This window comes from Periplaneta americana, chromosome 6 (genome assembly GCF_040183065.1).
Source record: "Periplaneta americana isolate PAMFEO1 chromosome 6, P.americana_PAMFEO1_priV1, whole genome shotgun sequence".
Taxonomy (NCBI): domain Eukaryota; kingdom Metazoa; phylum Arthropoda; class Insecta; order Blattodea; family Blattidae; genus Periplaneta; species Periplaneta americana.
The window spans coordinates 64385487-64412616 of NC_091122.1; the positions used below are offsets into that span (position 1 = coordinate 64385487).

Consider the following 27130-nt stretch of genomic DNA (forward strand, 5'->3'; position numbering starts at 1 on the left):
TTCGTAGGCAAACTATACGAGAAAGGGATCAACATGTCAAGTATTTTGTCTGACAATACGAAATTCATTGGTTTGACTAAACAATTGACTCACGAGACCTAACCTAAATACGTATTTTGTTTGACCACATAAAATTATTAGTACTAACCCCGAAAACTTACCTGACTATAGTCTTGAATTATAACCACAACGCAACACATAAAATAACTATTAGGGCCTATGTATTAATATTAATACTGATGTTAATTAATTATTAGTATATTCAAATTTCACTAGCTTCCAGTAACCGGCTCAGAAATCTAGTACAATTTTAATTTCATGAACTCCAGTACCGACAAATATTGTTGATATTTGTCTCAGCTGCCAAATATCAGTTACAAAATCACTACCATTTGTAGTATTTGTCAGTATCGAAATTCGAAAAGAAGTTGGCAAAAGAAAATTCAACCTGGAAACTAGAAAATCGCTACAATCCACTAGCATATGCAGTAGTGGAGGGAAAATGGTTAGGTTTCACCCTTATGGCATGAAGTAAGCTGATCCGGACTAGAAAGTAAAGTTTCCTAATTCCGTGATGCGTTTTTTTTTTTTTTCACTGAATATCACGGGGTTGAGTATCTTGCTAGGAAGTTCACCGATGTCTCGAAAGTAAGCGAAAGATGTAATCTTTCGAGAAAGATGTCTGGCGCTATGGTCAAACGGCAAAGTTTTGACTCGATTTTTAAAAAGTATCACGGAATTAGAAGTATCACGGAAATAAGCAACTTTACCCTATATGTGGATATCCGCCCCAAACGGGTTCTGTTTTTCAGGTAGCTTACACCTGGGCCGTCCCAGACGTGTTACACCCCTTGAGGGGCATAAAACTATCAACTGAGCATCAATAAGCTTAGTGATTGGCTAAAAAACGTTGGTGTGGAATTATCGAAGAATATTCAATGAGAGGTACTTCATAATTTTATGGCAACCGACGCGTCTGCAACATGCTGCAACAAAATATATCATTGCGGGACAAAATGCTGCATTTGGTATGCTCCTGTAACGTAACTGCGCAATTTCCTCCATGTTCTGCTTCACAAGTGAACCTAGGGATAAGCTACAAAAACAATGATACTCATAATATCCTGGTGATCGATTCTCGGTGCGTTGATAAGCCTATTCAAGATAAATCCTGTGAATTCTTGTGCGGATCTCTCGGATCCTTCAGAAGTAAATACCAGAAAGTTCCTTTTATATATCGTAATTTTCGCTCGGTAAGGTTTTTATTATATTTCACACGGGAACTAACCTAACGTAATCTCCCCGAAGGCGGAAGCTGTGTGTAGGCAGGATTGTTACATCGACTCGGAGTGGGTAGATTAAGCCCTCGGCACCCCCACCCTCCAGAAGCTTAGCGGTCGGTGTGTAATCCAGCCCTCTGCACTGCAGCAGCGGGGTACGGTACTTTATTGTCTGACACGACACCTTCTCTAGTTAGAATTGAATTTCATCCAGGAATGGCAGGGAATTTATCTCTGTGCGTTTGGTAACACCATCACGGTATAGAAGTACCTGAAGGCCTATGTCTCAAATTCTACGAAGATTAATTATTTGCATTTTAACTTTAATGTATTAACAATGATTTTATTTTTGAGCGTGTAGTAACATCGTTGCATAATGCAGGGCTCCTACAAAATACCTTTCCGGTTTCGAACACATGTAATTTACCTTCTATGAATTTGAAGTGCATGAAAACAGCACCAATGAAAAGAGAAACACAAAACGTTTACTTGTGGCAACACTGTTTTCCTATTTGGTAATACTGCCTCATAATAGCGCATATAAACAAATTTGTTCATTCTTGAGGCGAAATGGCTGCTATAGAGGACAGAAAAGCTTTTTGTATGCTTGATTTTCATGTGAACCAGTCAGTTTTAATGTGCAAAGGCATTACCGAACAAAGTTTGGTGCAGATCGACCTATTGGACCTAGAATCCTATATCAATCAAACTATCTTGAACATTGTCGACCTCTTTTCAAACAATCACAGATATTAACTGTCATAAATTTATATACCGGTATTTACGACCTAGTCCTTTACACTCGACAAAATATAGACAATTACTCATTAATAGCCAATATAAATGATCATGAAATTAGAAATAGTGAACAAATTAATATTCCATACTGTAGATTACATAAAACTAGTACAAATTTTTCTGTCATGGGGATGAAATATATAATAAGCTTCCCAGTCAATATTATAAGTTACCAACCAATAGTTTCAAAGCTAGATTTTATAATTGGCTTTTAATTAATCCTTTCTTCTCTGTAGATGAGTTTCTTAACGTAAATTCATACGAAATTGTTTTTTTAATAAATAAAGTTATTTAGATTAGTTATAATTATTACATAAGAATGAAGTGTTTTCATTAATTTTAGAGTTTCAAAATGTTTTGTGTTTTCATTCTAATTACTGTTTTCAATTATATGTGTATTTTCAAATGTATGTTTTTTTGTGACGAAGCCTATTACTGTATGTTTAATGGGTTAATAAATTAAATTGAATTGAATCCGTAAATGGTACACTGATTTTAAATCAAGATTCTTCGCAAGAGGTTGCAATTTCATCCGTACTGACTACAGTTGCTGCAAGCCCTAAAACCAGAGGACAAAGTGCTACGAAGAAATTGCGGCATAAGTATGCAGACTTTAATTGAAAACGATGATGAATTTATTCGTTCCGTGGTGTTTTCTGACGAAGCTATTTTTCATCTTTCTGGTAAGGTGAACAGATATAACCCCAGAATCTGGGAGTCGGAAAATCCGCGTACCTACGTGAAACTTGAGTGTAGGCATGATATGTGCCGTGTTACCAAGGGGGGGACACGTTGAACATGTTAGAGGTAAGGAACTAAACTTTTTGAGTTTCTCTTTCCATTGGTACCGGTATTACTTTCATGCATCTCAGATTCATAGAACGTAAATTACATGTGTTCGAAACCGGAAAGGTCTTTTGTAGAAACCCTGTATAATCGTAATGAACAGAAACAGATAGGTATAGGCCTATGTGTCTGTAAGAGAAAGAAAGAAAGAAAGAAAGAAAGAAAGAAAGAAAATTACGAAAAGGAGAGAATGTGTGTGTTATGAAATATATAGGTCCTATATTTTTATCTAATTGAGTATTTGACTAACGTCATTCTCCCAAGCATCCCCATCTTTGGGTGACGCGCGGAAGCTGTATTTTTCTAGCCGCTGTATGCGTTGCCCTCGGTTAACCATGGGAGGCAAACTGTATATCACCACATGATGATAATTAACCTTCAGACTACCAAGCTCTAAGACCAACACCAACTACCAAGCGGGGTCAGCCAAGATCCCGACGAGAAATTGCTTTAAAAAGAACAGTGAAAACAATATTTAGAAAACAATGTAAGAAATTTATTTTGAAAATATAGCATATTTAATCAATGAGTTCGGAAACAATACAAGTCCAATTTCACCTTAACCTAACTCAAATTGTTTTCTCTAATACACTTTTCCATATTTCGAATATATGTATTCAAGTTTTCCACAATTTCTTCCATGAGGTCAAATTGAAAGTTCATACTCTTTTAGGCCAGTTATACATTTGAAAATAAGAACAAAAGTATTCACAAAAAAATATCTTAAAAGCATCATTCACTGTCTGAATTCTCTGATATACACTTGTAAGCCCCGGAGGCACTCCAACAACATTGTGACTTCTTCGTTGCTTGGCTATTGTGGACTGTTAGACCAAGACATTCCATTTTTACTCGTATAATTTTCATTAATCTGCATATCATCATTTTCATCTTCATCAACATTATCATCAGTATCACTAACTTATTTTCTATTTCACTCTGCGTCATTCATCCAAGCGTACGCAGTACGATTATTTAGTCCTGACCGTCACCGACAATGTGCGCCTGGGTCAGGTGAGTCCATTAAGTTATGCCAAGGGGTTTTTGAGTTAGTCGCTTGCATTCAGAGCGATCGGATGTCACGCGTGCGGTATAGCGGTGTGTCTCCAGTACAGTTAAGCTGTACTGCATTTCTTCACTGATCGCTCTCCCTTATCTCTACTCCGGAGCTCTCCCTACTACTCCTATTACTTCCCCTCTTTCGAGTCGCTCAGGACTAAATAATCGGTCTTACCCACATTTTTGCCGCCACACCAGAGTTCCCCTCGATGCACTACATAACACCATTATGATGATGATGATGATGATGATGATGATGATGATGACGACAACGACGACGATTGATGGAACATGGTAGAATTCCGGTAGGGGAAACGGAAGAATCCCACGGAAATTACCATCATGCATCGTCATTGTATACCACAAATTCTTCTTGCACCCGCCGGGATTCGAACCTGAGTTACCAGACGAAAGTCAACGCTATAGCCTGCGCTTACCTGCGGCATTATAAATTCAAATGAGTATACAGCACTTAAGTATAAAGTAATGTATTCAAATTAATACTTTCATCAACATTCTTTTCTACAAACAAATACTTAGAAAGTTAGTATTTCCTAATCGTAAACAAATATATTAAGAAGTGTGTTTCACATTCTGAATTAAAAATATGCATTGACTCTTATCCTCCTGAGTCCTGAGCCATTTGTTGTTTTATTTTTAAAGTTCAATATAATTCTACACTTTAAAAAAGTCACTGACATTAGGAAAAATGCTTAAAAAAATTCCGCAGGTTCCAGTTATGGCACAAATGCAGGTATAGTATACTATTCTCCGGGTCTCTGTACATACATCTTATATCATAATCATGTGCGAAGTATTAGTACATTATGCAACGAGCCTATAATGGTAGTAATTAAGACGCGAGTTTCATAATTTTCATACGAGCGTCTTAATTACCATTATAGGCAAGTTTCATACGACTTTTTATGCTCGACCATATTTCTAACTTGAAATTATTCATAAGTATTCATATTATTCTTATCTGACTGGGGAGCGGAAGTGACCTTGTGCAATCTCGTAAATTGTGAGATGTGCGCAGACGCGAAAGTATTGATTTTTTTCCGAGGAACAAATATCATTGACCTTGATATAATCTAGAGAGTAAAATGAACATTAATCTTGATATAACCTGGAAATTGATTTAGACATTCAAAAACGAGATGACAAATTGAATTTATTTGAATATTATTTACAATTAACGCTAATTATTATAGTAACAGAACATAACCTTTTGCGACAGTATTGGATTTCCAGCCTCTTTGACCTTTCGCTAGTTGTCTTTCGATTGCATATCCGAGAATAATCGATACTAGCGCTTTCATATTGCTTTCTGATTGGTGTACTTTAATGAAGTCCATTAAAGGGCTGCTACAGGTGTATAATTACTACATTTCGGCATGGTCGAGCATAAAGTAATATGTTATACTATACTCTCAGGACTCTGGAGGAGGTATTGTTTACACAAACTTTTGTAGTTTCAGCCAAATTTAAAAATTAAATAAAACATTTAACATTTTATTAAACACATATTTTTCCCCTCCACGAAGGGCACTTTTATGTTTAATGTAATTGTAATTGTAAATGTAATATTAATTATAATTATAAGTAATTCCATTCTTAATATTGTAGTTGTAATCCCCTGGTAGAGGGACAGAGAAGACCTGATGGATTTCTTTCTACCAGGTTAAATAAATAAATAATAAATAAGGGCAAGGAACACATTCAAATTCCGGAATCTCTGTTACATACAGGGGACCTACAAAATAATTTTCCGGTTTTGAACACATATAATTTATGTTCCATGAATCTGAGGTGCATGAAAATAGTACCAATGGAAAGAGAAACGCAAAAAGTTTAGTTCCTTATCTTTAACATGTTCAATGTGTCCCCCCTTGGTAACACGGCACACATCAAGCCTATACTCAAGTTCCACGTAGGTACGCGGATTTTCCGATCCTCAGATTCTGAGGTTATATCTGTTCACTTTCCCAGAAAGATGAAAAATGGATTCGCCAGAAAACACCACGGAATCAATAAATTCATCATCGTTTTTAATTAAAATCTGCGTAATTATGCAGAAATTTCTTCGTAGCACTTTGTCCTCTGGTTTTAGGACTTGCAGCAACTGTAATTGGTAAGGATTAAATCGCTTGCGAAGAATCTTACCTTAAGATCAATGTACCATTTACGAATTGTAGGCTCACTGGGTGGATCTGCACCAAACTTTGTTCGGTAATGCCGTTGCACATAAATAACCGACTGGTTCACATGAAAATTAAGCTTTTCTGTCCTTTATAGCAACCATTTCGCCTCAAAATGAAGAGGCAGTGTTACTAACTAGGAAAACAATGTTGCTACAATTAAACTTTTTGAGTTTCTCTTTCCATTGGTGCTATTTTTATGCACATCAGATTCATAGAACATAAATTATATATCTCGAAACCGGAAAGGTCTTTTGTAGGAGCCCTGTATTACTTGCATTCTTCAATGTGGCATTTGCTCCAATACTTCTCAATATAAATTTGACATCTTGTGACTAAATATAAGCATTTCATGACCTAATACTGATTTGGTGCTTTACAGATTTAGAATTACTTTTACGATTGTAAAACCATTAGGTTTTTCAATGGATCAATTATAATTTTTAATGTTGCCTATGGATTTTGAAATGAGTTTTTAATTATTATTTATATATTTAATATGACATTAATAGTTCCAGTTGGCGCCAGCGTTTTTTGGCGTATGTCCTAGATACTGTATATAGTGCCCAATTTGTGAGCATGTTGCTAGTGCAGCTGAGAATGGCACCACTTCCTATACACGTCACATCAGCCATTGCCAAACATAGTTGTCAGACTGACTGCGGAAAATGTAAAATACTCGCATTTAACGTTCCCATTACTTTTTCAGACGCCAAAAACGGTGACGCGGACTGTCATAATAGTTTCTAAAATCGTGCGTTTGTTACAACAGTGGTTCTCAATCTTTAACTAATTTTCTATACGACGAGGGCCCGGTCCAACAGATTTATTCGTAAATACCTTTCCAATTTTTTTTAAGTTCGTACATTTAACTAACGGTAAGCATTAATAATTAACTAAGGTGTAATCTTAAGACTTAAAGAATATCAGTACACTATGAAAACGCTGCGATATGTGGACAAATAATTAAATTAATTATAAATCACTGGATTAACGAAATTTTTAGCATGTTTTAGTTTTCTCAAGTCAATACCATTAATTAAATTATGCTTTTTTTTTCATTGACATGTTAACCCTTTCTGACCAAAAACTATAAAATATTGCTTTTTTACATTTGGCTGTCTTTAATAAAATTATATAGGTTGTGGCAGTGGGATATGACGTTTTTATAGCCCTGCTGTGGAACACTCAGGACGAATTAAAAGAATTTTTATTTTATTGGGTTATTTTACGACGCTGTATCAACATCTCAGGTTATTTAGTGTCTGAATGAAATGAAGGTGATAATGCCGGTGAAATGAGTCCGGAATCCAGCACCGAAAGTTACCCAGCATTTGCTCGTATTGGGTTGAGGGAAAACCACGGAAAAAACCTCAACCAGGTAACTTGCCCCAACCGGGATTCTAACCCGGGCCACCTGGTTTCGCGGCCAGACGCGCTGACCGTTACTCCACAAGTGTAGACAGAATTAAAAGAAAACACAGATATTGGAAGTAATCTGGTACAATGCAATTTATTAATGTCTGATTACTTTTTATAAACTACATTTCGTAAGTAGCCTCTACAGCAACGAATACATTCCTGAAATCTGCTATGAAAGTTCCGAATAAATCGCCCCAACAAAATAGGTTCTAAGGCACTAATTTCGTTCCTTATGTTTTATTTCAGCTGGATGATGGTGCGAGGCTTGTTGCGATACACCCTACTTTTGAGATAACCCCATAGGAAGTAATCAGCTGCAGTCAGGTCAGGAGATCTTGGCGGCCTGACAAGGTCTCCAAATCGTGAAATTATTCTTCCTGGAAACATGTTTCGCAGACAGTTCATTGAACCATGAGCAGTGTGCGTTGATTACTTCCTATGGGGTTATCTCAGAAGTAGGGTGTATCGCAATAAGCCTCGCGCCATCATCCAGCTGAAACAAAACATAAGGAACGAAATTAGTGCCATCGAACCTGTTCTGAAGGGCGAATTGTGCAGAACTATCATAGCAGATTGCAGGAATGTATTCGTTGCCATGGAGGCTACTTACGAAATGTAGTTTTTAAAAAGTAATCAAACATTAATAAATTGCATTGTACTAGATTACTTCCAGTACATGTGTTTTCTTTTCATTCGTCCTACGTATCCCACAACAGGGCTATGAAAATCGTCATATCCCAGTGCAGCAACCTATATTAAATGTGATGCCGTCGGAAGTTACGTATCAGTGGTTGACACTTAGGAAATAATTTTATTTTTCATTTTTAAGTGCATCTCTTTTACGCTTGAAAAATTCAGTGGGTTTGTTTACTAAATCGGAATGTTTTGTGTTGATATGTCAAAAAAGTCTCTTTGGCTTCATACAGTAGCTCCATTTCCCAGAACAGTAGCACAAATGACACATTGAGGTCGTGGCAATTGGTCAGTGTCAGGGCATTGTATGAAATCAATTTTAAGTTATTTTCCATGTATCTACGAGTGAACGCAGACTTTTTCTTCTGTGTCCTCCTAGTTTTTCCCTCCTTTTGCTTATCCTGGAGATCGCTCTGTATTCTTGAGGTTCCGCATCACTAGTTGTTGCGTCACAAATATCTTCAGTACGAAATATCTTAACACTAAAATTAAGCAAAGTTACTTGTCTTTTATCCCTATTGATATTTAAATTTGTACGCCTATTAAGCTATGGTTCCGCTACGGCGATCAACGCCGAGCGAACAACGCTGACTATGATCGCTCAGCGCTCAACGTCGGCTATGCGGTTTCCTTTGACGGCGAACATCGCCGTCTTTGCTGTAGAGAATAATCGATTTCTAAGAATCGACAATCAGTCGATCGAGGACATCGCAGATTAATATCGATTGTCTTCAGCTGTTTATCAATGAACTTGAGATTGAGAATTTAAAAGTTGTTAAAATGGCTTTAAATAGGGAAAAAATAATGACTGTATTAGTTCTTGAGGAAGAAGAATATGATCGAAATAAATATAATGTAGCACCAATAGACAGAGACTCCAAACCAAATATATGTTTAAACCCAGACGTACAGAAGGATGTTTCAATGCTCTAATTTGTAGACATATAGGCTACTTAGGCCTACTGATCAAATTAAGTTCAAAGACTATTTTATACTTACCATAGAGCAGTTCAATTTTATTATGTCTGTAATTAAAAGTGATGTCAAGAGAAATCCTACTTCATTTGTTAAAAACCCATCCAGCGAGAAATTGTCTATTACTTAAGGTTGGCCTACCGGTACCATAAAATGATATTGCAATTATGTTAAAACAATTCATGTTTATTAAATTCTATAATTTTCAGAAATATGTAGCTTCTCTCCGTCTGCTTGTTACAAATATAATACTCGACAGGTGCAGGAGCAATATTAAGGAAACTGACCACACGGATACAGTAATTCATCCTGGATCTGTCGCATGTTATGTTGGTAAATTAACAAGTGGAGTGGGGCTACAACAATGCATTAGAATATATAGGTAGGCATTAAACGAGTTTTATTCCGTATTGAAAATACATGTGGCTGCAGACTAATACTAGGTCCGTGTTTATCAATATACAGTATGTAGCTAAAGCTCACAGAAGTCAGTGAAGGGAAAGAATATTGTGCCGTCTTTGTTGTAGCTTTTCTGGAAAAATACCTGTATTTTCCGAGCGAGCAAATCATGTCAACAAAATAAATTGCATTGTTCATTATAAATTCTAGTGGTTTCAATATTCAAGCTATGGCCAAGTTATTCAACTGAAATCTAATGATAAGACACACTTCATTTGAATTTTAAAATAGTCTCAAGTAGACTAATTAATTAGACCTAAATTACTGCAATCGTCGTTATTAAAGGTTGAAATTTCATGAAAGAGATTCTCTTGACACCCTATTTATACAGCCCTGCTTAAAACACTCAATTCGGCATTTTTATAACCGCTGTCATTAAAAAGTTCATTTGTAATATTGTTTTTGTAATGTACCGGTGCCTATTCGCATATTATCCTATCTCGAAAACCAGTTACTTTACCACCCTTCCTTATAATTTCACCAGTTTCCACAATATTTATTTTTATGGACATCTCTATATACTTTCTAACCCATATCATACAGGCAGGATATGACTAGAAACAAAATTAATTACAATATCATTTATTGTTGAGAAGTTCTAAATAAACGTTTTGAAGCCATATTGCTTTACCGTCATTCTTTTGTTTTCTGAATGTACGACGATCATCCTCTCAATTTGAATTCAAATCAATCCAGAGCGATGAACGCCGACGCACATCGCTGCAGCCAGCGATGAACGTCGTAAAGAAACCAGCTGCGTATATTTACACGTAGAGCTAATCGAGCGGCGTTGTTCGCTCGGCGATGATCGTCGTAGCGGAACCATAGCTTTACTAGAGCCCGGATGTTTAGGCATTTATAACAGTTAAAATAGGTAGACAAAAAGGCAATAAAAACGTAAAAAGCACAATAATCTTTGAAGAAGGCATTATACATTTTAAAAAGGCATAATATATCAACATAGCTCACATATGAGGCGTTTAGTTGCAAAATCAGACACATCACTAAAATATAATTTTTCAGTATGAAGAAAAACGCTTGCAAGGAACCAAGGATTTGCATCCAATAGGCTATTTTTTATTATACAAATACATATGATGTATCTGGCTTTGGAGCATAACAGTGCTACAGTAGTTGTAGAATCATATGAAGATATGAAATATAACATCAACTCGTTTCGAAAAAAGTGAATGTATCTGATTTTACAATTACACGCCTCATATTTACTTCGTAGGTGATACATATTGACTTATAAAATACTTCTTTTCGTGATTAATTGTCTTTTCATAAACCTTACATAACAAAACTGTTCCATCGGTTGAAAACACATGGGCACTAAATTCACTAACGAAAGCATTTAAAAAATTTTAAATTACGGTTTATTTAACGACGCTCGCAACTGCCGAGGTTATATCAGCGTCGCCGGTGTGCCGGAATTTTGTTCCGCAGGAGTATTTTACATGACAGTAAATCTACTGACATGAACTTGTCGCATTTAAACACACTTAAATGCCATCGACCTGGGCCGAGAACTAGATACCCCCTTCTGTCACCCGACAATAACTGACTGTTCACAACTGTTTCTCACTCAAATTTGTTTCTCCTACAATAATAAACACGTGTAGCACAAAATTGTAATAGTAAGATTTGAAAATATGAAAGCAAACAATTGGAAATGCTACGTGACAACTTCTATGAGAACGAACTTAATATTTAAAATTGTAAAGCTGATTGTTGGTATCGTGAAGACATGACAATATGAGGCGTTCAAAAGTCCTTTTCCAAAGATTTTGAGATATTCAAGGTTAAAGTTAAACACACACTATTAATTCTGTGATGTAGTCGAGAAGAATACTGCAGTCTGTGAGTTTTTTACTGAACTATGGAGCAAATCACATTGACCTCTGAAAATATGATCAATTTAATACATTGCCAACTTATAAACTCTGAAATAACCAAAAGTGGAGTTAATCATGTTGACTTCTGAACGCCTCATATATTGTAACTGTGGATTGTAGATCATTATTCGTATTACACCAATAGTATTAAAGAACGATTATTAGCAGATTAAGCATAGAAATAAATTATTTTTATTTACTATTGTTAGTAAAGTTAGTCATTGTTTCAAATATTTAAATTTCATACACATTACATTACAATTAATTAGAAAATTGAAAATAAACAAGAAATATTGCTTTAAAATGACAAAAAAGGCATTTGTTAGTAAGAAAAATCTTAAAAAGGCAAAATAGGCAAAATAAAAATTGGTCCTATGACTTTGATTTACTCCAAATCACATTTATATTTGAGGACCGTTTTTGCAAAACTTCCTAACTGAAAAAACTAAATTTTACAGGAGAGACAAAACACTATAGTAAGCAAATTTTGCTGTATGTCTCACTTATAGCAGAAAGAAAGTTTTGAAAAAACGATCACACTTTGACACACTACAATGAAGAGAAATAACCCAATTTTACTAAGACTCTTTGAACATCTTGTAGAGGCCTGCCTTATGTTAACGAATCCATCAAAATCTCAATTTTGCAAATTTTGCAGTTAGCAAGTTTTGCAGAAACGGTCCTGATTTATATCTATGCAAACAATGATTTATTTCCACCCAGTAAAAGAGGCATTTTGCCAAACATCTGGACTCTATTATTACTTTCAAAAAAATCACGACAATCGAGTGTTGAAACAAGCACTGACACACTGCAATGCGAATTTGCGAAGAGAGAGCATTCACTATGACTATTCAGAATCGAGAACCGGATACAGACTGCCTTACACTTCAACTTAAGTGAAAAAGAATGTTTATAGGCTACTTCCCAGCTAATTGATCACTGACATCTTCAACACAGATGTTATTTCGTTTGACAACAGAGGATTCGACGCCCATTATAATCACTTGCAGGCAATTTTTATGACCGGTAATAAACAGCGGTATTCCATTTCCCGAATGTTGAAAGATTTCTAAGACTGAAAAATTCCCGATCAATCAAAAATAAGTGGCTTGGTCACTGATATTTGCTGCATAGTTTCTATTCATTTAGAATTTAGAGACGATCTGAATCTGCTCTTTCCGACACAATCACGAAATTATTCTCCTAAGAATATTTCCACTATGAAATATTTATTTGTCAAAAATGCTTAGAAAATTAAAATGACTATTACACTTTTACTACGCCATATTACTTTTGACCAATAAAACGCTACGAAAGGACGTCTTTCAAGCAATCATGGCTGCTTATCGCACAATTTTATCGCGTCCCTAGCATTTGTTTAATTTTATCGCTTCCCTAGCATTTGTTTATTTTTATCACTACCCTAGCATTTGTTTCTTTGTTTGCCAACATTTCAAACTGCATTGGTCTGGACGTCAAAAAAAAAAAAAAAAAAAAGAAACAAAACAATATTACAAACCATTCCAGTCGATGCACAGCAGTTTCAAATATGACTCGCATTGGCATTCAAGAACAAGAAAGAATTAATAAAGATCACTCACTGGTCATCTTCCCTGAAATCCTATTTACAAATAAATGAAGAGCACCATTCGGAAATCCTGAATAAGCTGAGGAATACACCATGTACATCAACGAGTTCCGCTTCTTCTACGCACATGTCCAATATAACATCAACTGAACCACCAACCACTAAAATATTCAAATTTGAAAATCGTACTTCCAATAATTGTTCCTCTTAAAATTATTCATGTTTATTTTTTATTTCATCATCGTTAATTAAAACTTTTCTGGTTTATTTCATCATCCCTAATTAAAACTTTTCTAACACTTGTTTATATTATTTAGGTTATGTTATAACTTCTGATATATGATATTATGGATAGTTACGTATCAGAGATTGTTTAATACTAAGATTTATTGAAAATCATATGTCAAGTGAATTGATCCGGATAATTGAAGTGGAATGCAACTGTTTTAATAAAAACGAAACTGAAACAAACAAAGCTATCTTGACTAGTAACCGTCCACAGAGTTCATTGAAGATTCCAAAGTTGGCACAACAGCTCAGCTAACAAGAAAACAGCTAATCCTAACACACTACTGCCATCTAGCGTAATATTTGTAATGTTGACAATAATACATTTGAAGACAGTTGTATTTTCGTAAGTCAAATAATATTGTATTGCATTGGAGTACTTCGTTGCTTCTAATCTTTATATACTTTCTTCTAATCGTGTAATAGTCAAGTAAATACCACTCGAGTTTTGATTTTCTCTAGATAAATCGAAACCTCTAGTGAGATTACTATTGATAAATTCCAGGAGAAATCTCGCGGCCTGCTGTAATTGATGCCAGGGCTTGGTATCGGGCCGCGGCCCCGTGGTTGAGAAACACTGTGTTACAATACATGGTCGGCGTTATAAAATCGATATAGATCAAGCACTCCAACTTGTCACTCAAAAAATTATTAAACACCTTATATAACGTAAATTAACACCATTTCCAATTTAAACATGATTCAGGTACTATTTCGAAGTGTAAGTTGCTCTGAAATGGCACGATATACAATACTAGAAACGAAGAACTTTATTTAAATTACTTAAATACTTTGAATTAATTAGAAATGGACTATGAGATCACCTTATCTCGCCAAAAAGAATCGTATGTCTTGACTTGTACCACATCTTAAAGCTTCAATGCTAATGTAATATCTGTGGAATGCAATAAATGAAAATAAAATATACTTTGAATTTATTTATAAATAGAACTAAGAATTCTAATTTATTTTGAATATATTTAGAAATGGAACTAAGAGAACTAATAAATTTTGCATTGATCAGAAATGAAACCACGAAATTTAGTATAGGCCTACCTTGAATGTACTTAAAGATGGAACTACGAAATTTAGTATACTTTGAATGTGCTTAGAAATGAAACTACGAGATTTAGTATACTTTGAATGTACTTAGAAATAGAAATACGAGATTTAGTATACTTTGAATGTACTTAGAAATGGAACTACGACATTTAGTATACGGTACTTTGAATGTACTTAGCAATGGAACTACGAAATTTAGTATACTTTGAATGTACTTAGAAATGGAACTACGACATTTAGTATACTTTTAATGTACTTAGAAATGAAACTCCGAGATTTAGTATACTTTGAATGTACTTAGAAATGGAACTACGAGATTTAGTATACTTTCAATGTACTTAGAAATGAAACTACGAGATTTAGTATACTTTGAATGTACTTAGAAATGGAACTGCGAGATCTAATAAATTTTGAATTGATCAGAAATTGAACTACGAGATCTAATATGTTCTGAATTGTTCAGAAATGATCTCAGATTTATCACGAATAAATTTAATGAGTGTACTCAATTTTGAACCAAAATATCCGGTTTTATCTAATCGAAAGCTAGTGCTTACAACAGAACAACGCATAAATCCACTACAATTAAAATAACAAAAGATAAAGTTAAAATAGCAGAAGAAACGAAACTCACGCAATACCCAGCTTGTGGCATCGCCTTCGGCCCTTATATTATCATCTCTTTCTATCCAAAGCCTACTTTCTTCATGACGAAATTTTCAAAATATTTAACTTCTAACAGAGATTTAGATTGAAGAGCAGTAGTGGGATCAAACATAAGCTGAGACATGTGTATCAAAACCATTCATTCATTGTAAGGTTTGTACTTAAGGACTAGGCTTAAATACTTCGTTTGTTGTAACTTAAATAAAATGTAGGCCCTTATAATATTTCATAAAACGACATTATCTGTAATACATTTCACGTTTGAGTAAGCGATTTTGAATTGTCAAATTCGTACTAACTATTACAATACATTATTATGTGCCCAAAGTTCACAACAGTAACCTTGTGATTGAATAATAATTGTAGCATCCATCAGTTCGATTTCAGATGTCGTTGCATCGTATTTAAATGTTTAAATATTCTAGTGACACATTTTTTCTAAACGCTGAAAACTAACGACAATAACTTATTAGTATAGTGGGGATGTTACTGTTTTTTCCTTTTCCATTAAATTTTGCTTTAAAACAAGTTTTGTGGGCAAGATATTTGATATTTCCTTACTTTTCACTTCACAAACTGCATATAATTGTTTAACTTAGCAACATTTCTCAGTTTTTCTCATTTTCTAACACGTCTTATACCTCTTTTCTGGTCGCCGTTGGCTGAGATAGCAGATATTAATTTAAACGCAAACACTGCCAGTCACTTTTCACTCGAACTATTCACATCACTTAAACTTTCTCTCGTTGTCACTGAAATAGTCACATGTAAAATAAACACATTTTAAAGCTCAGAGAAAGTAAATATTTAGTATTGAAAATAATTTCCAAAATTGTCTTTCTTAGTATGTTTTTAATATAATTTTTATTTCAATTCAACTATAATACTATAATGAGATTTTCACTTTACTTTTGTCGTTTGAATATTAATAAAATAAATACCTATTTGCTTATTGAGGGGACATTTGAATTAATATAACAATATACGTAGTTGCAGCAGCGGCAATACTACTCAATAAATTCAAATTGAGAGTAAAGAACCCTGAAGCTGTGTACTGAGTACTGACGTTATTCAACATTTGAGAAAAAGATTGAAGTTCGGTGATCGTTTCGGCTCCTAGTGATCGTGGTGATAGTAGTTTCTGTACGAGCAATGGTGTGCGTATCATTTCGTCGCTGGCTGCATGGCACGAAGCAGCGATGAATATAAATTTTAATGAACATATTGTAGCTAAACTAAAATTCGTTATGACTCGAACACATGCAACTTCGTCACATTCCGTGAGACGAGGATCGGCCTTTGATGTCATGGCAACATACATGGACATCACTAGAGATATGAAAGAGTGTGCCATTTCTAGGAGGATCTGAATTCCGTAATCAGAGTTCACATTTTGAGTCAGATCGTACAACATGCTGTAAGTAAGGCGTAGAGCGTTGATTTCTGAAGCGTGGCTGTCAGAAGTACGTGCTGTGCTCTTAGTGCGTGATGTGTGTTGAGAAAGTGACGCACTCTGATCCGTAGGTGCTAATCCAAAATGATTGTCAACTGAGAGACTCAATCTTCCAGACGTTTGAAGGCTCAGGAGATAAGAGTTGAGACCATCTTCTTCAAAGTGAGGAATCAACATTTCTGAGAGCTGAGAGTTTAGTATCTTGAATCTATCCTTGAGAATCCTTACACAGTTTACGAACTGGAGAAGAACGGTGATATTGATATAGCTGGAAAGAATCCATCCTGCAAACTGCAGGATTAATATGTAGTTTTCTCGTCCATTCATGTCGAAGAAATGCATAATCCCCAAAGCACTGAACACTATTAATATTTCTGCAGACATGATCCACCCAGTTTTTCTGTGAATTTGTGGCGGCACCATAAGAACCCTATCGACAAGCAGAAGCTTGGTACATACGCGCTGCAGAGTTCCTCGATGGCAGACAATTAATGAAGTGATGGTCGCGCCGAAGATGGTGCTGATCTGGCTTACGATTGGGATGATGTAGGTGCTAGACTCCTTGCTGTAGACTTTGAGCGAGTCGCACGTGATGGATGACACGAACCACCCCAGCACCAGCAACAGAACTGCACCATTATAGATGTTGCGAAGAAATTTCCTGATGGATGTGTCCGAAGGAATCCTGCCATACTTGAAAGGTGCGAGGCCCAGGATCTTAGAAATCAGATACAGCAGTCTGAACGAAGAATAAACGTCAGATGGCTGCTTAGTCATGTCTGAAGGAAACATGTGAATTTCTCTTAACAGTCTCTCACAGGTTATGTAAACTTATTAGGAAGAAAAACCTGGTCAATAATTATTTAATTTAATTGTTATATTCTATTGGTGAATTTATGTCCTAATATTATTAACTGTTATTTTGTATTATTTATATTGCACCTTATCCTTCAAGTTTTTTTCCATTGATCAGGTTTTAGTCTCTGCCTTTTGTTTATAATTTTAAAATTTTTCATTAAGAGTACATTTAGGAAATTCCACCAGAATATGGTGAGTATATTATGAAGTCTATTTAATAGCTTCCTATAGTATTTTTCAGTGTAATACTTCAAATAATTCGTCTTTTAGTAATAAATTTCTTTGTGTTTTAATTAAATTCAAGTATTACAACGCCCACAACTCATGTGAAACTAAGTTTAGAGTATGTAAACTTCCGGGGCTATTAATCATGCAATTCTTTGTACAAACTTAAGACGAAAAGTTCGATGAGACAACCTGATCAAATTTGGCTTCCTTTTACATTACATTTCCTTCAACTTCCAGACTTTGTTGTGGATATACGTTTTGATAATATTGCACTTCAATGTATATAAATTTGATTCTTAGATGTAGATCTTCACATATTTAATATATCATCTCCCTTTTTATCATTACCGGTACATTCAAAAACCGTATCCAAGAGGTACGAAAACTTTACCACGCCAAATTCTAATTGTCCAAACACAAATTATCACTCTAAGTCGAATTATGTACAATGAACTTAGTTAAAATTTCTTCTTTTTTAAGTTTTATAAACAATCCTTCATATTTTGATGTAAATAGTCTATAATATGCTCTTCAAACGAAATGATATTAAGTGTCTTTCGTATGATAATTCAATTAAACGAACTTAAAAATATCACTTATTCAAAATAACTTATGACTGCTGATATTTAACACTTCACTTAGTAAGAAATTGTTTTATCTCAGTTACTAAATAGTATCTTCTACATTTTGTTGTTTTTGTTGTTAACCGAACTTCAAAATTTACACCACTTCCAACAGATACAAAACATTCCCAAGTAGGCTAATGTTTGCAACAAATAGTTCAGTCACGATTAAATTAAGCGTTCTTGTATTAACATTTCTTGAAACAAACTGTCGCGTTTTGTCGCACTTTTATTCCACAATGTTATCAGAATTCTTAGTACCAAAATGGCCGAACATGACAATGTTACAGCTTTGAATTATTAAGTACAAACACGTTGGAGCGGAAGTATAATGAACAGATAAAAAAACTAGAGTTGTAAATCGACAGTCGTGCTTGCCGTCAGCCGTGACTGTTCCGAACTAATACGGATCTCTGACACAAGTTGCTCGAGTAGCTATCTCGCGCTGTGGAATCGATCCGCTAGGCAAACAGGAAACTTTTCAGTTGTGGGACTTCATTAAAACCTCATGGCAATCTACAGATCGTATCACATAACCCCACTATGGCTTTGCTGTTTCTTGGAAAGCTATAATGCCTTGAAATAAAGTAAATGTTTATATGGATTACATGAAGTTGTAATGACCTCTGTACCAGGAATAATTAAAAGTGGAGGAACAAAAAGTAGTGACAAATTGTGATGAAGTGAAGTAGGAGCTTGGGAATACTTTCCGATCTAGATCAACGACGTCGGATCAATGAAGTCAATTAATAGAATTGCATAGCCTTCACGGACAACGCCAACCCAGGAATTATTATACTCTTTCTTTCTTTATCGTGTTTTACCTTCTCGTTTGATGACGACTTATGCTAAGACCACACAGCGTCAAACAAACTGTTTTCGACTTCTCGAAACAAAATGTGTTGTTGCTGTTTCAAACAACTTCAATACACACTGCAGCAAACAACTCAATCCCACCTACATAGTTTCTGTAATACTTAAAGTAAAAATTGAGGTTTCGAATGAAACAACAGCCCAAGTTAAGAAAACCAAAATTTACACGGAAATTGTTTATACGATTGACGTCTTTTGGTATGCTTCTGTGGCGTCTCGAATATTATGCAGCATGAATTCTTCATTAGTAATGGTAGGAATTTATACGACAACATGAGGATATGAGTTTAGTTGTTCTAACCACTGTCGTTACTGTCGTGAAGCCTGAGGTATGGCCAGGTAACAACTGAAATGTGTTTTGTATCGCAGCAATTTAATGGGGATATGTTTCTCGTGCGTAGCGTTCAGTGTTGTGTTCCTGCAATTGGTTTGTTTATATTGCACTGCGATTCGTTGATTGGTTAACCACATAAATTCTGGCTGAGGGGTTAGCGAGTCTTACTCCGAACCCCAGCTGTCCCGAGTTCGAATCCTGGTCAGGACGAGTTGCCTGGGTGAGGTACCTTCGGGGTTTTTCCCTCACCCCTATGGATGAATATCAGGTAACTTTATCAGGCGATTGGAAGCCCACTCATGTTCGCCACTTCCTTTCCTACCCCTTCATCCTTTTCTCATCATCTCATTTCTGGTTTTTATTTATTTATTTATTTATTTATTTATTTATTTATTTATTTATTTATTTATTTATTTATTTATTTATTTATTTATTTATTTATTTATTCATTCATTCATTTATTCAATCATTCATTCATTTATTCATTCAATCATTCATTCATTTTTATCTATCTATCTATCTATCTATCTATCTATCTATCTATCTATCTATCTATCTATCTATCTATCTATCTATCTATCTATCTATCTATCTATCTATCCATCTATCCATCCATCCATCCATCCATCCATCCACCCATCCACCCACCCACCCACCCACCCACCGATCTATCTATCTATCTATCTATCTATCTATCTATCTATCTATCTATCTATCTATCTATCTATCTATCTATCTATCTATCTATCTATCTATCTATCTATCTATCTATCTATCTATCTATCTATCTATCTATCTATCTATCTATCTATCTATCTATCTATCTATCTATCTATCTATCTATCTATCTATCCATCTATCCATCCATCCATCGATCCATCCATCCATCGATCGATCCGTCCGTTCGTCCGTCTATCTATCTATCTGTCTGTCTGTCTGTCTGACTGCCTGTCTGCCTGTCTATTTACTTGTTTTCCATTACCGTGTCACTCCTGTCTTGTGATTAGTTATTTCCTTGATTTTGACGTACACTTAAACATAAAGGTTCGGTTCTATCAAGGTTTTAAGTCTTTGTAAACGTAATATGAATAGTTTTATTTAAAACATCGTATCCAGATCCATAACCACCTTAAGTTTAAGTTTAAATTTGCATTGTTAATGTAGCTTAGTACTGTAAATAAGAGACAATAATCGAATTCAAATTTAAAAATTAATTTCAAAAGTGACTTAAAATATAATTATTATGCTTATCATAGCAGAGGTAGTTAGTGCAATCTCCTTTTGGAAAATCAAGTTAATATATTATATTTAATATTTCCACTCACTAGTCGCAATGGAAAATAGTCTTTGGATTAATTCCGCGATAATCTTGTTGACACATTAAACGAAATAAATTCTGTAGTTCTCGTTGACGCCGGAGTTTTATGTTACGCCTTCTGTTATCAGATTTCAGTGACTCAAGTTAATTTTTTTCTGTAAGTTACTCATACTTGTGTACTTGCAGAAGACGGATTATCGGTTTGCAAAACACGAGTGTTGTTCAAGGAAATGTATGATAAAGGCTGGCCTTAATAGGGACGGTGTAGACGTATATCTGATGTTATTGTCGCTCAATGTATCTTTGAGGGTGTCTTGTTTCATTCTCCTCCCTTCACATGCTTTCGCGTACATATTTCATACGCCGAGTGATTCAAAATTGACCTATTACTGGCTTGTCTCTGGTTAACAGAGGGCTTCGCGACGTGCGGACCTACTCCACAAAAATCCCATCACGTATCCGCATATTGTCAAAGTCATAGATATAGAATTTGGACAAATTTAGCGAGGAGGTATTAAAAATACTTCAATAGAGATCAATTTAGGCACAACGCATCATAACCTTTATACAGGGACATCATTTTATTTTTACTAACATTTCTAATATTAACCTGGTTATACCTTTGGATCAACGGTTGAGAACCGAAAATACCGTTTGCTACCCCTTCCACGACTGGAGTTCGATTATACTGGCGTAATATGCATACAAATCACTTTACTAGGAACAGGAGGGAAGGAAAGTAGTTCATTCAGTTACGTAAACTAGGAAATATCACGCTTTTGAGTTTGATAATTTTCATTAGGTTTTTGTTTAATCAAAATACAGTACAGTATTAACAATGAATGTTTTTACTCACGAACTGATCTGTACATTCGGACGTATTCATTATGCAGGTTATATTATACTGTCTACAGCACATTAGCGTACAATATATAGAATGAAGTTAAATTGAAAAATAATCATAATATGGATATTTAAACATATTTTTGAAAATGGTGGCCGTTCATTTCGATACAGGTTTCAGTTCTAATGTGCATATTATCGCACTATAGACTACTGTACGTAATACCAATTACCAGGTTCGTACTTCGTATCAGTAACTCGTGTTGAAATAATTCTGTACCTACTCTATAAAAGAGACCTTACGTACTGTAAATTAAATCTTCACTTCTGGCCGATCCGAAAAGATAAAATTACTCAGACATGCTATCTACTGTCCGTCCAAGTGGTTATGTTGCAGGGTCGTAGAAAGGGGTGAAATCATGTGACAGTTAATTACTTAACGAGGCCCTTTTATTTAAGTTTTTTAAACAGTTGTATGGGTATAATATTGCGTAGACGTCCAATTCATAACAGAAATTAATGTTCTCAGAAAAGAGCTAAGACAGCCCAGTCACTAGCCTTTACAGAGAGGCGAATAGAAGCAGGTGGGGGAAACCGAGATGCGACGTAGGCAAATAGACGACAGTACCTGTGCGAAAATGATTCAATATTGAAAGCTCTTTCGTCACTGGAAAACGCGAACATATTTTTGGAACGTACTGTTTACTGTGACCGTAAGGCTACTATGACTGTGTATTCGGTCTTGGATCCGTGTGGAGGACGGTTCAACTTCATTAGTAGAAGGGATGGGAGTGAAGTACATTCAGAAACTCAGGTAAAATAAAAATTGAAGTAAAAATAAAATGATGTCCCCGTAGAACCACATGAATAGGTACACTCCGCGCATCTAAACTCTGCCAATGGAGGCAGCTATTAGTGAGAAATTATGGCACACTACGAGTTAGCGTCATAAACATCTCACTCACGAACAATTATCAATTTAAGCCACTTATAGGTAAATAACTATTTATGAAGAGATGGAAAATAATTATTTTTTATATGAAACACTTAAAATATGACTGAATATTTATCAGTTGAGCTGAAAATGTGTGTGTACTATTTTATATGTCAAATAATATGTCTGCAAAAAATTGAAACTGTAAGTCAAATATTTTAAAATTTCCAAATTTCACTTCGATGTATCCTTAATGTAATTTTTCCTACTTTCAATTTCGCTAAAATTAATATGAGGTTTCCGTTTAAAAGTAAACTTTGTGTTACAAATTTATTTTTTTCTTACATTGTTAAATGGTTTATATCTCAAAATTTCATTAGCCGCTCTCCTGACTTTATTTCTATGAACAGTATTTTAATATTTGTTGTTTTTAAGAGATATTTACTATGACTTACTTTTACTACGTCATACTACTTTTGACGAATAAAACGGTACGAAAGGACGTCTTTCAACCAATCATGGCTGCTTATCGCACAATTTTATCGTTTCCCTAGCATTTGTTTAATGTTATCGTTTCCCTAGCATTTGTTTAATTTTATCGTTTCCCTAGCATTTGTTTCTTTTTATCACTACCCTAGCATTTGTTTCTTTGTTTGCCAACATTTCAAGCTGCAAATTCTTTACTGTACTATAGAACAAGTTTTAAGATCGTCATTTGTTTACCGTATAGATAGTCAACTGGAAATGGCAGCTCTGTTGAAATATTTTGGTGAAGCTAACATTAGTGAAATAGAATTTTAGTATGTCAATTAATATTTTATTGTATTAGAGTACTTTATTTCTTCTAATCTTTATGTAGGTACTTTCTTCTAGTCGTGTAATAGTCAATTAAATTTCACTAGAGTTTTGAATTTTTTTAGACAAATCAAAACCTCTAGTGAGATTACCGTTGGTAAATCTGTAGTAACACTTGTGGCAGACAAGGTTACAGTTGGGGGTTTTCTCGGGGTTCAACCCTTTTTCCCCACAATAGGCTTCTACATCCTTCTTTCACTATTTCTCCATTTCGTCATCATTTCATTGTATTCCCCGATCGCCGGCTGGCATGGAAGGGGCTGGCCTAGGGACGAGGGAAGTTACCTGCTCGAAACCTGGGTACTCAGCGAACCTTAGTGTCGTCAGCCGGTGTGGGTTTGGAAATGCTTCTGGCTTGAGAGGTAGCACAACAGATCGTAACAGGTAGCAGTGCCCCATCCCGTACATTCCACTCCATTTCATAGTCAGTGGTTGAATGACTTCATTGGAATGTATAGTGTGTTTCGAATAGAGAGTACCACCTTAATAGCACCCTCTAACACCACTAGCAGTGACGTAGCTCTCCTGCACAGGTAAAGTTGCTTTCTACAGCATCAATGGAAAGCATTCCTAGTGTAATGTAAAATAATATCAGGATTTTTAACCTGCTTACTTGCTTACTTACTTACTTACTTACTTACTTACTTACTTACTTACTTACTTACTTGCATGTGGCTTTTAAAGAACCCGGAGATTTCTGCTCTCACATAAGCCCGCCATCGGTCTCTATCCTAAGCAAGATTAATCCAGTCCATAGCATCATATCCCACTTCCTTCAAACCTATTTTAATATTATCTTTCCATCTACGTATCGGCCTCTCCAAAAGTCTTTTTCCCTCTGGCCTCCCAACTAACACTTTATCTGCATTCTGGATTCGCCCATACGTGCTACATGCCCTGCTCATCTCAAGCGTCTGGATTTAATGTTCCTACTTATGTTAGGTGAAGAATAAAATGCGTGCAGATCTGCGTTGTGTAACTTTCACCATTCTCCTGTAACGTCATCCCTCTTAGCCCCAATATTTTCCCTTTTAACAATAAAGAACTCTGTTCCCAATTGGTGATTATTGTTCCTTTCCCCATAGTACAACAAGTAATATATTATTTGTGATATGTAATTTCCATCTAACCTTATCTTCTGTACTCCCACAAAGTCTATTCTATATCTAGCTGTCCACACCTGTGGAGTAACGGTCAGCGCGTCTGACCGCGAAACCAGGTGGCCCGGGTTCGAATTCCGGTCGGGGCAATTTACCTGGTTGAGGTTTTTCCGGGGTTTTCACTCAACCCAATATGAGCAAATGCTGGATAACTTTCGGTGCTGGACCCCGGATTCATTTCACCGGCATTATCACCTTCATTTCATTCAGATGCTAAATAATCTAGATGTTGATACAGCGTCGTAAAATAACCCAATAAAATAAAAAATATATCTAACTAGTTATTTTGTTACTAATATTACCTCTCTTGTTCTATACAGACCTGGCCTTCTATGCCCAAGGTTGCGGATTCGATCCCGGACCGGGCATTTAAGTGTGCTTAAATGAGACAGGCTCATATCAGTAGATTTACTGGCATGTAAAAGAACTCCTGCGGGACAAAATTTCTGCACATCCGGCGACGTTGATATAACCTCTGCAGTTGCGAGCGTCGTTAAATAAAACATAACATAACATTCTATACAGACTCCTGATATTCCAAGTACCAGATCTCATAATCTTATTCCTTTGCTGTGGTCGTGCCAAAGAATCAGTCCCATTCCGGGCTGATGTTGGGGTTTCGTAACAAACTGTTTTTTTTTACGGTGATGGGTTGTTAGCCCTTCGCCCAACCCCCAAGCTGGAGGACCACACCTTATCGGCTATCCAAGACTGTTTATTCAATATATTTGCAGCTACCTTCCATATCTTTTTTTTTTATTTTATTTTTTTTATGGTCTGAATGAAAAAAATTTAACATATAGTAAATGTGCACCTACATTCAACGATAAGTCATCCCACATCCACTGTCTAGTAATAATAATCTAAGATTGTAAAAAGGAAAGGAAAGATGGCAGTCACGAGAAAATTTCACAATTATTCATATACAAAATACAAGTTGCTTTGTAGGCCTAGCAGCAATATAAAGAAATCTCTTCACTGTTATTATTATGTGATATTTGGAAGTAGTGAACCATGGAGCCTTAATGACATCACTACAAAAAAAATGTTGAATCAAAACCTGTGAAATATATCAATCAATGGCACTCGGGCAATGGCTCCCCAACTGCTTTCCTCCATTCTTCTCTATTTCTTGCTGCTGCTTTCCAGTTCCGTGCACGAAGTAGGGAAGCAGCATCCTTTCAGACCATATCCTCCTAGCGATTCCGAGGTCTTCCAACTTGTCTTCTCCCTCCAAAGTGTCCAAAACCTTCCTTGGGATTTGTCACTCCTCCATTCTGACCACGTGTCCAGCCCACTGTAATCTTTTGGTGCGTACATACATATGTTGACAGTGCCACATCATTATACAAGTATACAGCTCATCATTGTATGTCATTCTTCATTAGTATATATTGAATTTTTTTTATTTTTATTTATTTTTTTTTAATTTTGTATCACCTCTGAAGATGCAGCTTGTAGCGGGGATTGGATTTGCTTGCTTTTTCCCCTCTGGAATTAATCCCTACCTTGTAACTAATTTTATTTATGGATAATTTCACAGGGAACTTTACCTGAAAGCCAGATTCGTATAAGTTTATTTATGTGTGAGAACAAATTTATTTTAATAAACACCTGTCTCTGTCTGTCTGTCTCGCCATTTTTAAAACCTGATCCATGAATTTTTTTTTGTTTTTGGTTTTTTTTTCAAAGACAATACTTAATAAAATAATGATCCCAAAACAGTGTTGAATAATCTGAGTGAGAATCATCCAGTACAACAAAAGCAAATATTTCTGTACATATGATTTATCAGGCTTTTTTTTACACAAATCTATATACAACTATAGCATTAACAAAACACTTTTAAGCAGACAATACTTAATAAAATAATATTCCCAAAACAATATTGAATAATCTGACTGTAAATCACCTAGTTCAGCAAAATAAATATTTCTGGACATAGAAAACAGTCTTATACTTCCTACATATTTCAAGCCATTCAACAAAGAAATATTCTGACATTGTATATACCACTTTTATATTTAGTTTAAAATTCTTTCAATTCCTTTTCTTAATATAATTAATTATCACAAAACTGTGCACACAAAATAAGTAGCAAAAGTTAAAGAATCTTAAGTATACTTGTTCAACATAAATGATCATAATAATCACAACAATAATAGCGTAATGTATTCCAAAATATATTCAGTGATAATATTACCAGTGAAACATCAACGATTATTACCGAACTGATAATGAAATGATACCCTTTCTACATACTGCAATCTTATATATTCTTACTTTTATTACATTATTGCTATATATGTGTGTGAACATTGCTTTAACATTTTAATCCAATATTGTTTCCATACAAAGTGCTAATCGCTTCACAATAGTTGCCTGTTTTGTCTTCGGTTTATAATAAAAACTT

At 35.2% G+C, this 27130-nt stretch overlaps 1 protein-coding gene across 1 annotated transcript; it reads right to left on the minus strand.

The window, feature by feature from the left end:
* Nucleotides 1-15324: 15324 nt before the first annotated feature.
* On the minus strand, nt 15325-17889 carry LOC138702203 (putative gustatory receptor 28a). The gene has a single exon (XM_069829805.1). The coding sequence runs from the start codon at nt 17481-17483 to the stop codon at nt 16188-16190; it is 1296 nt and encodes a 431-aa protein (XP_069685906.1). The 5' UTR covers nt 17484-17889; the 3' UTR covers nt 15325-16187.
* Nucleotides 17890-27130: the final 9241 nt, after the last annotated feature.

Bases quoted from the DNA above. Each gene is read 5' to 3' on its own strand.
- LOC138702203 (XM_069829805.1), bottom strand. From the start codon at position 17,483: ATGTTTCCTTCAGACATGACTAAGCAGCCATCTGACGTTTATTCTTCG.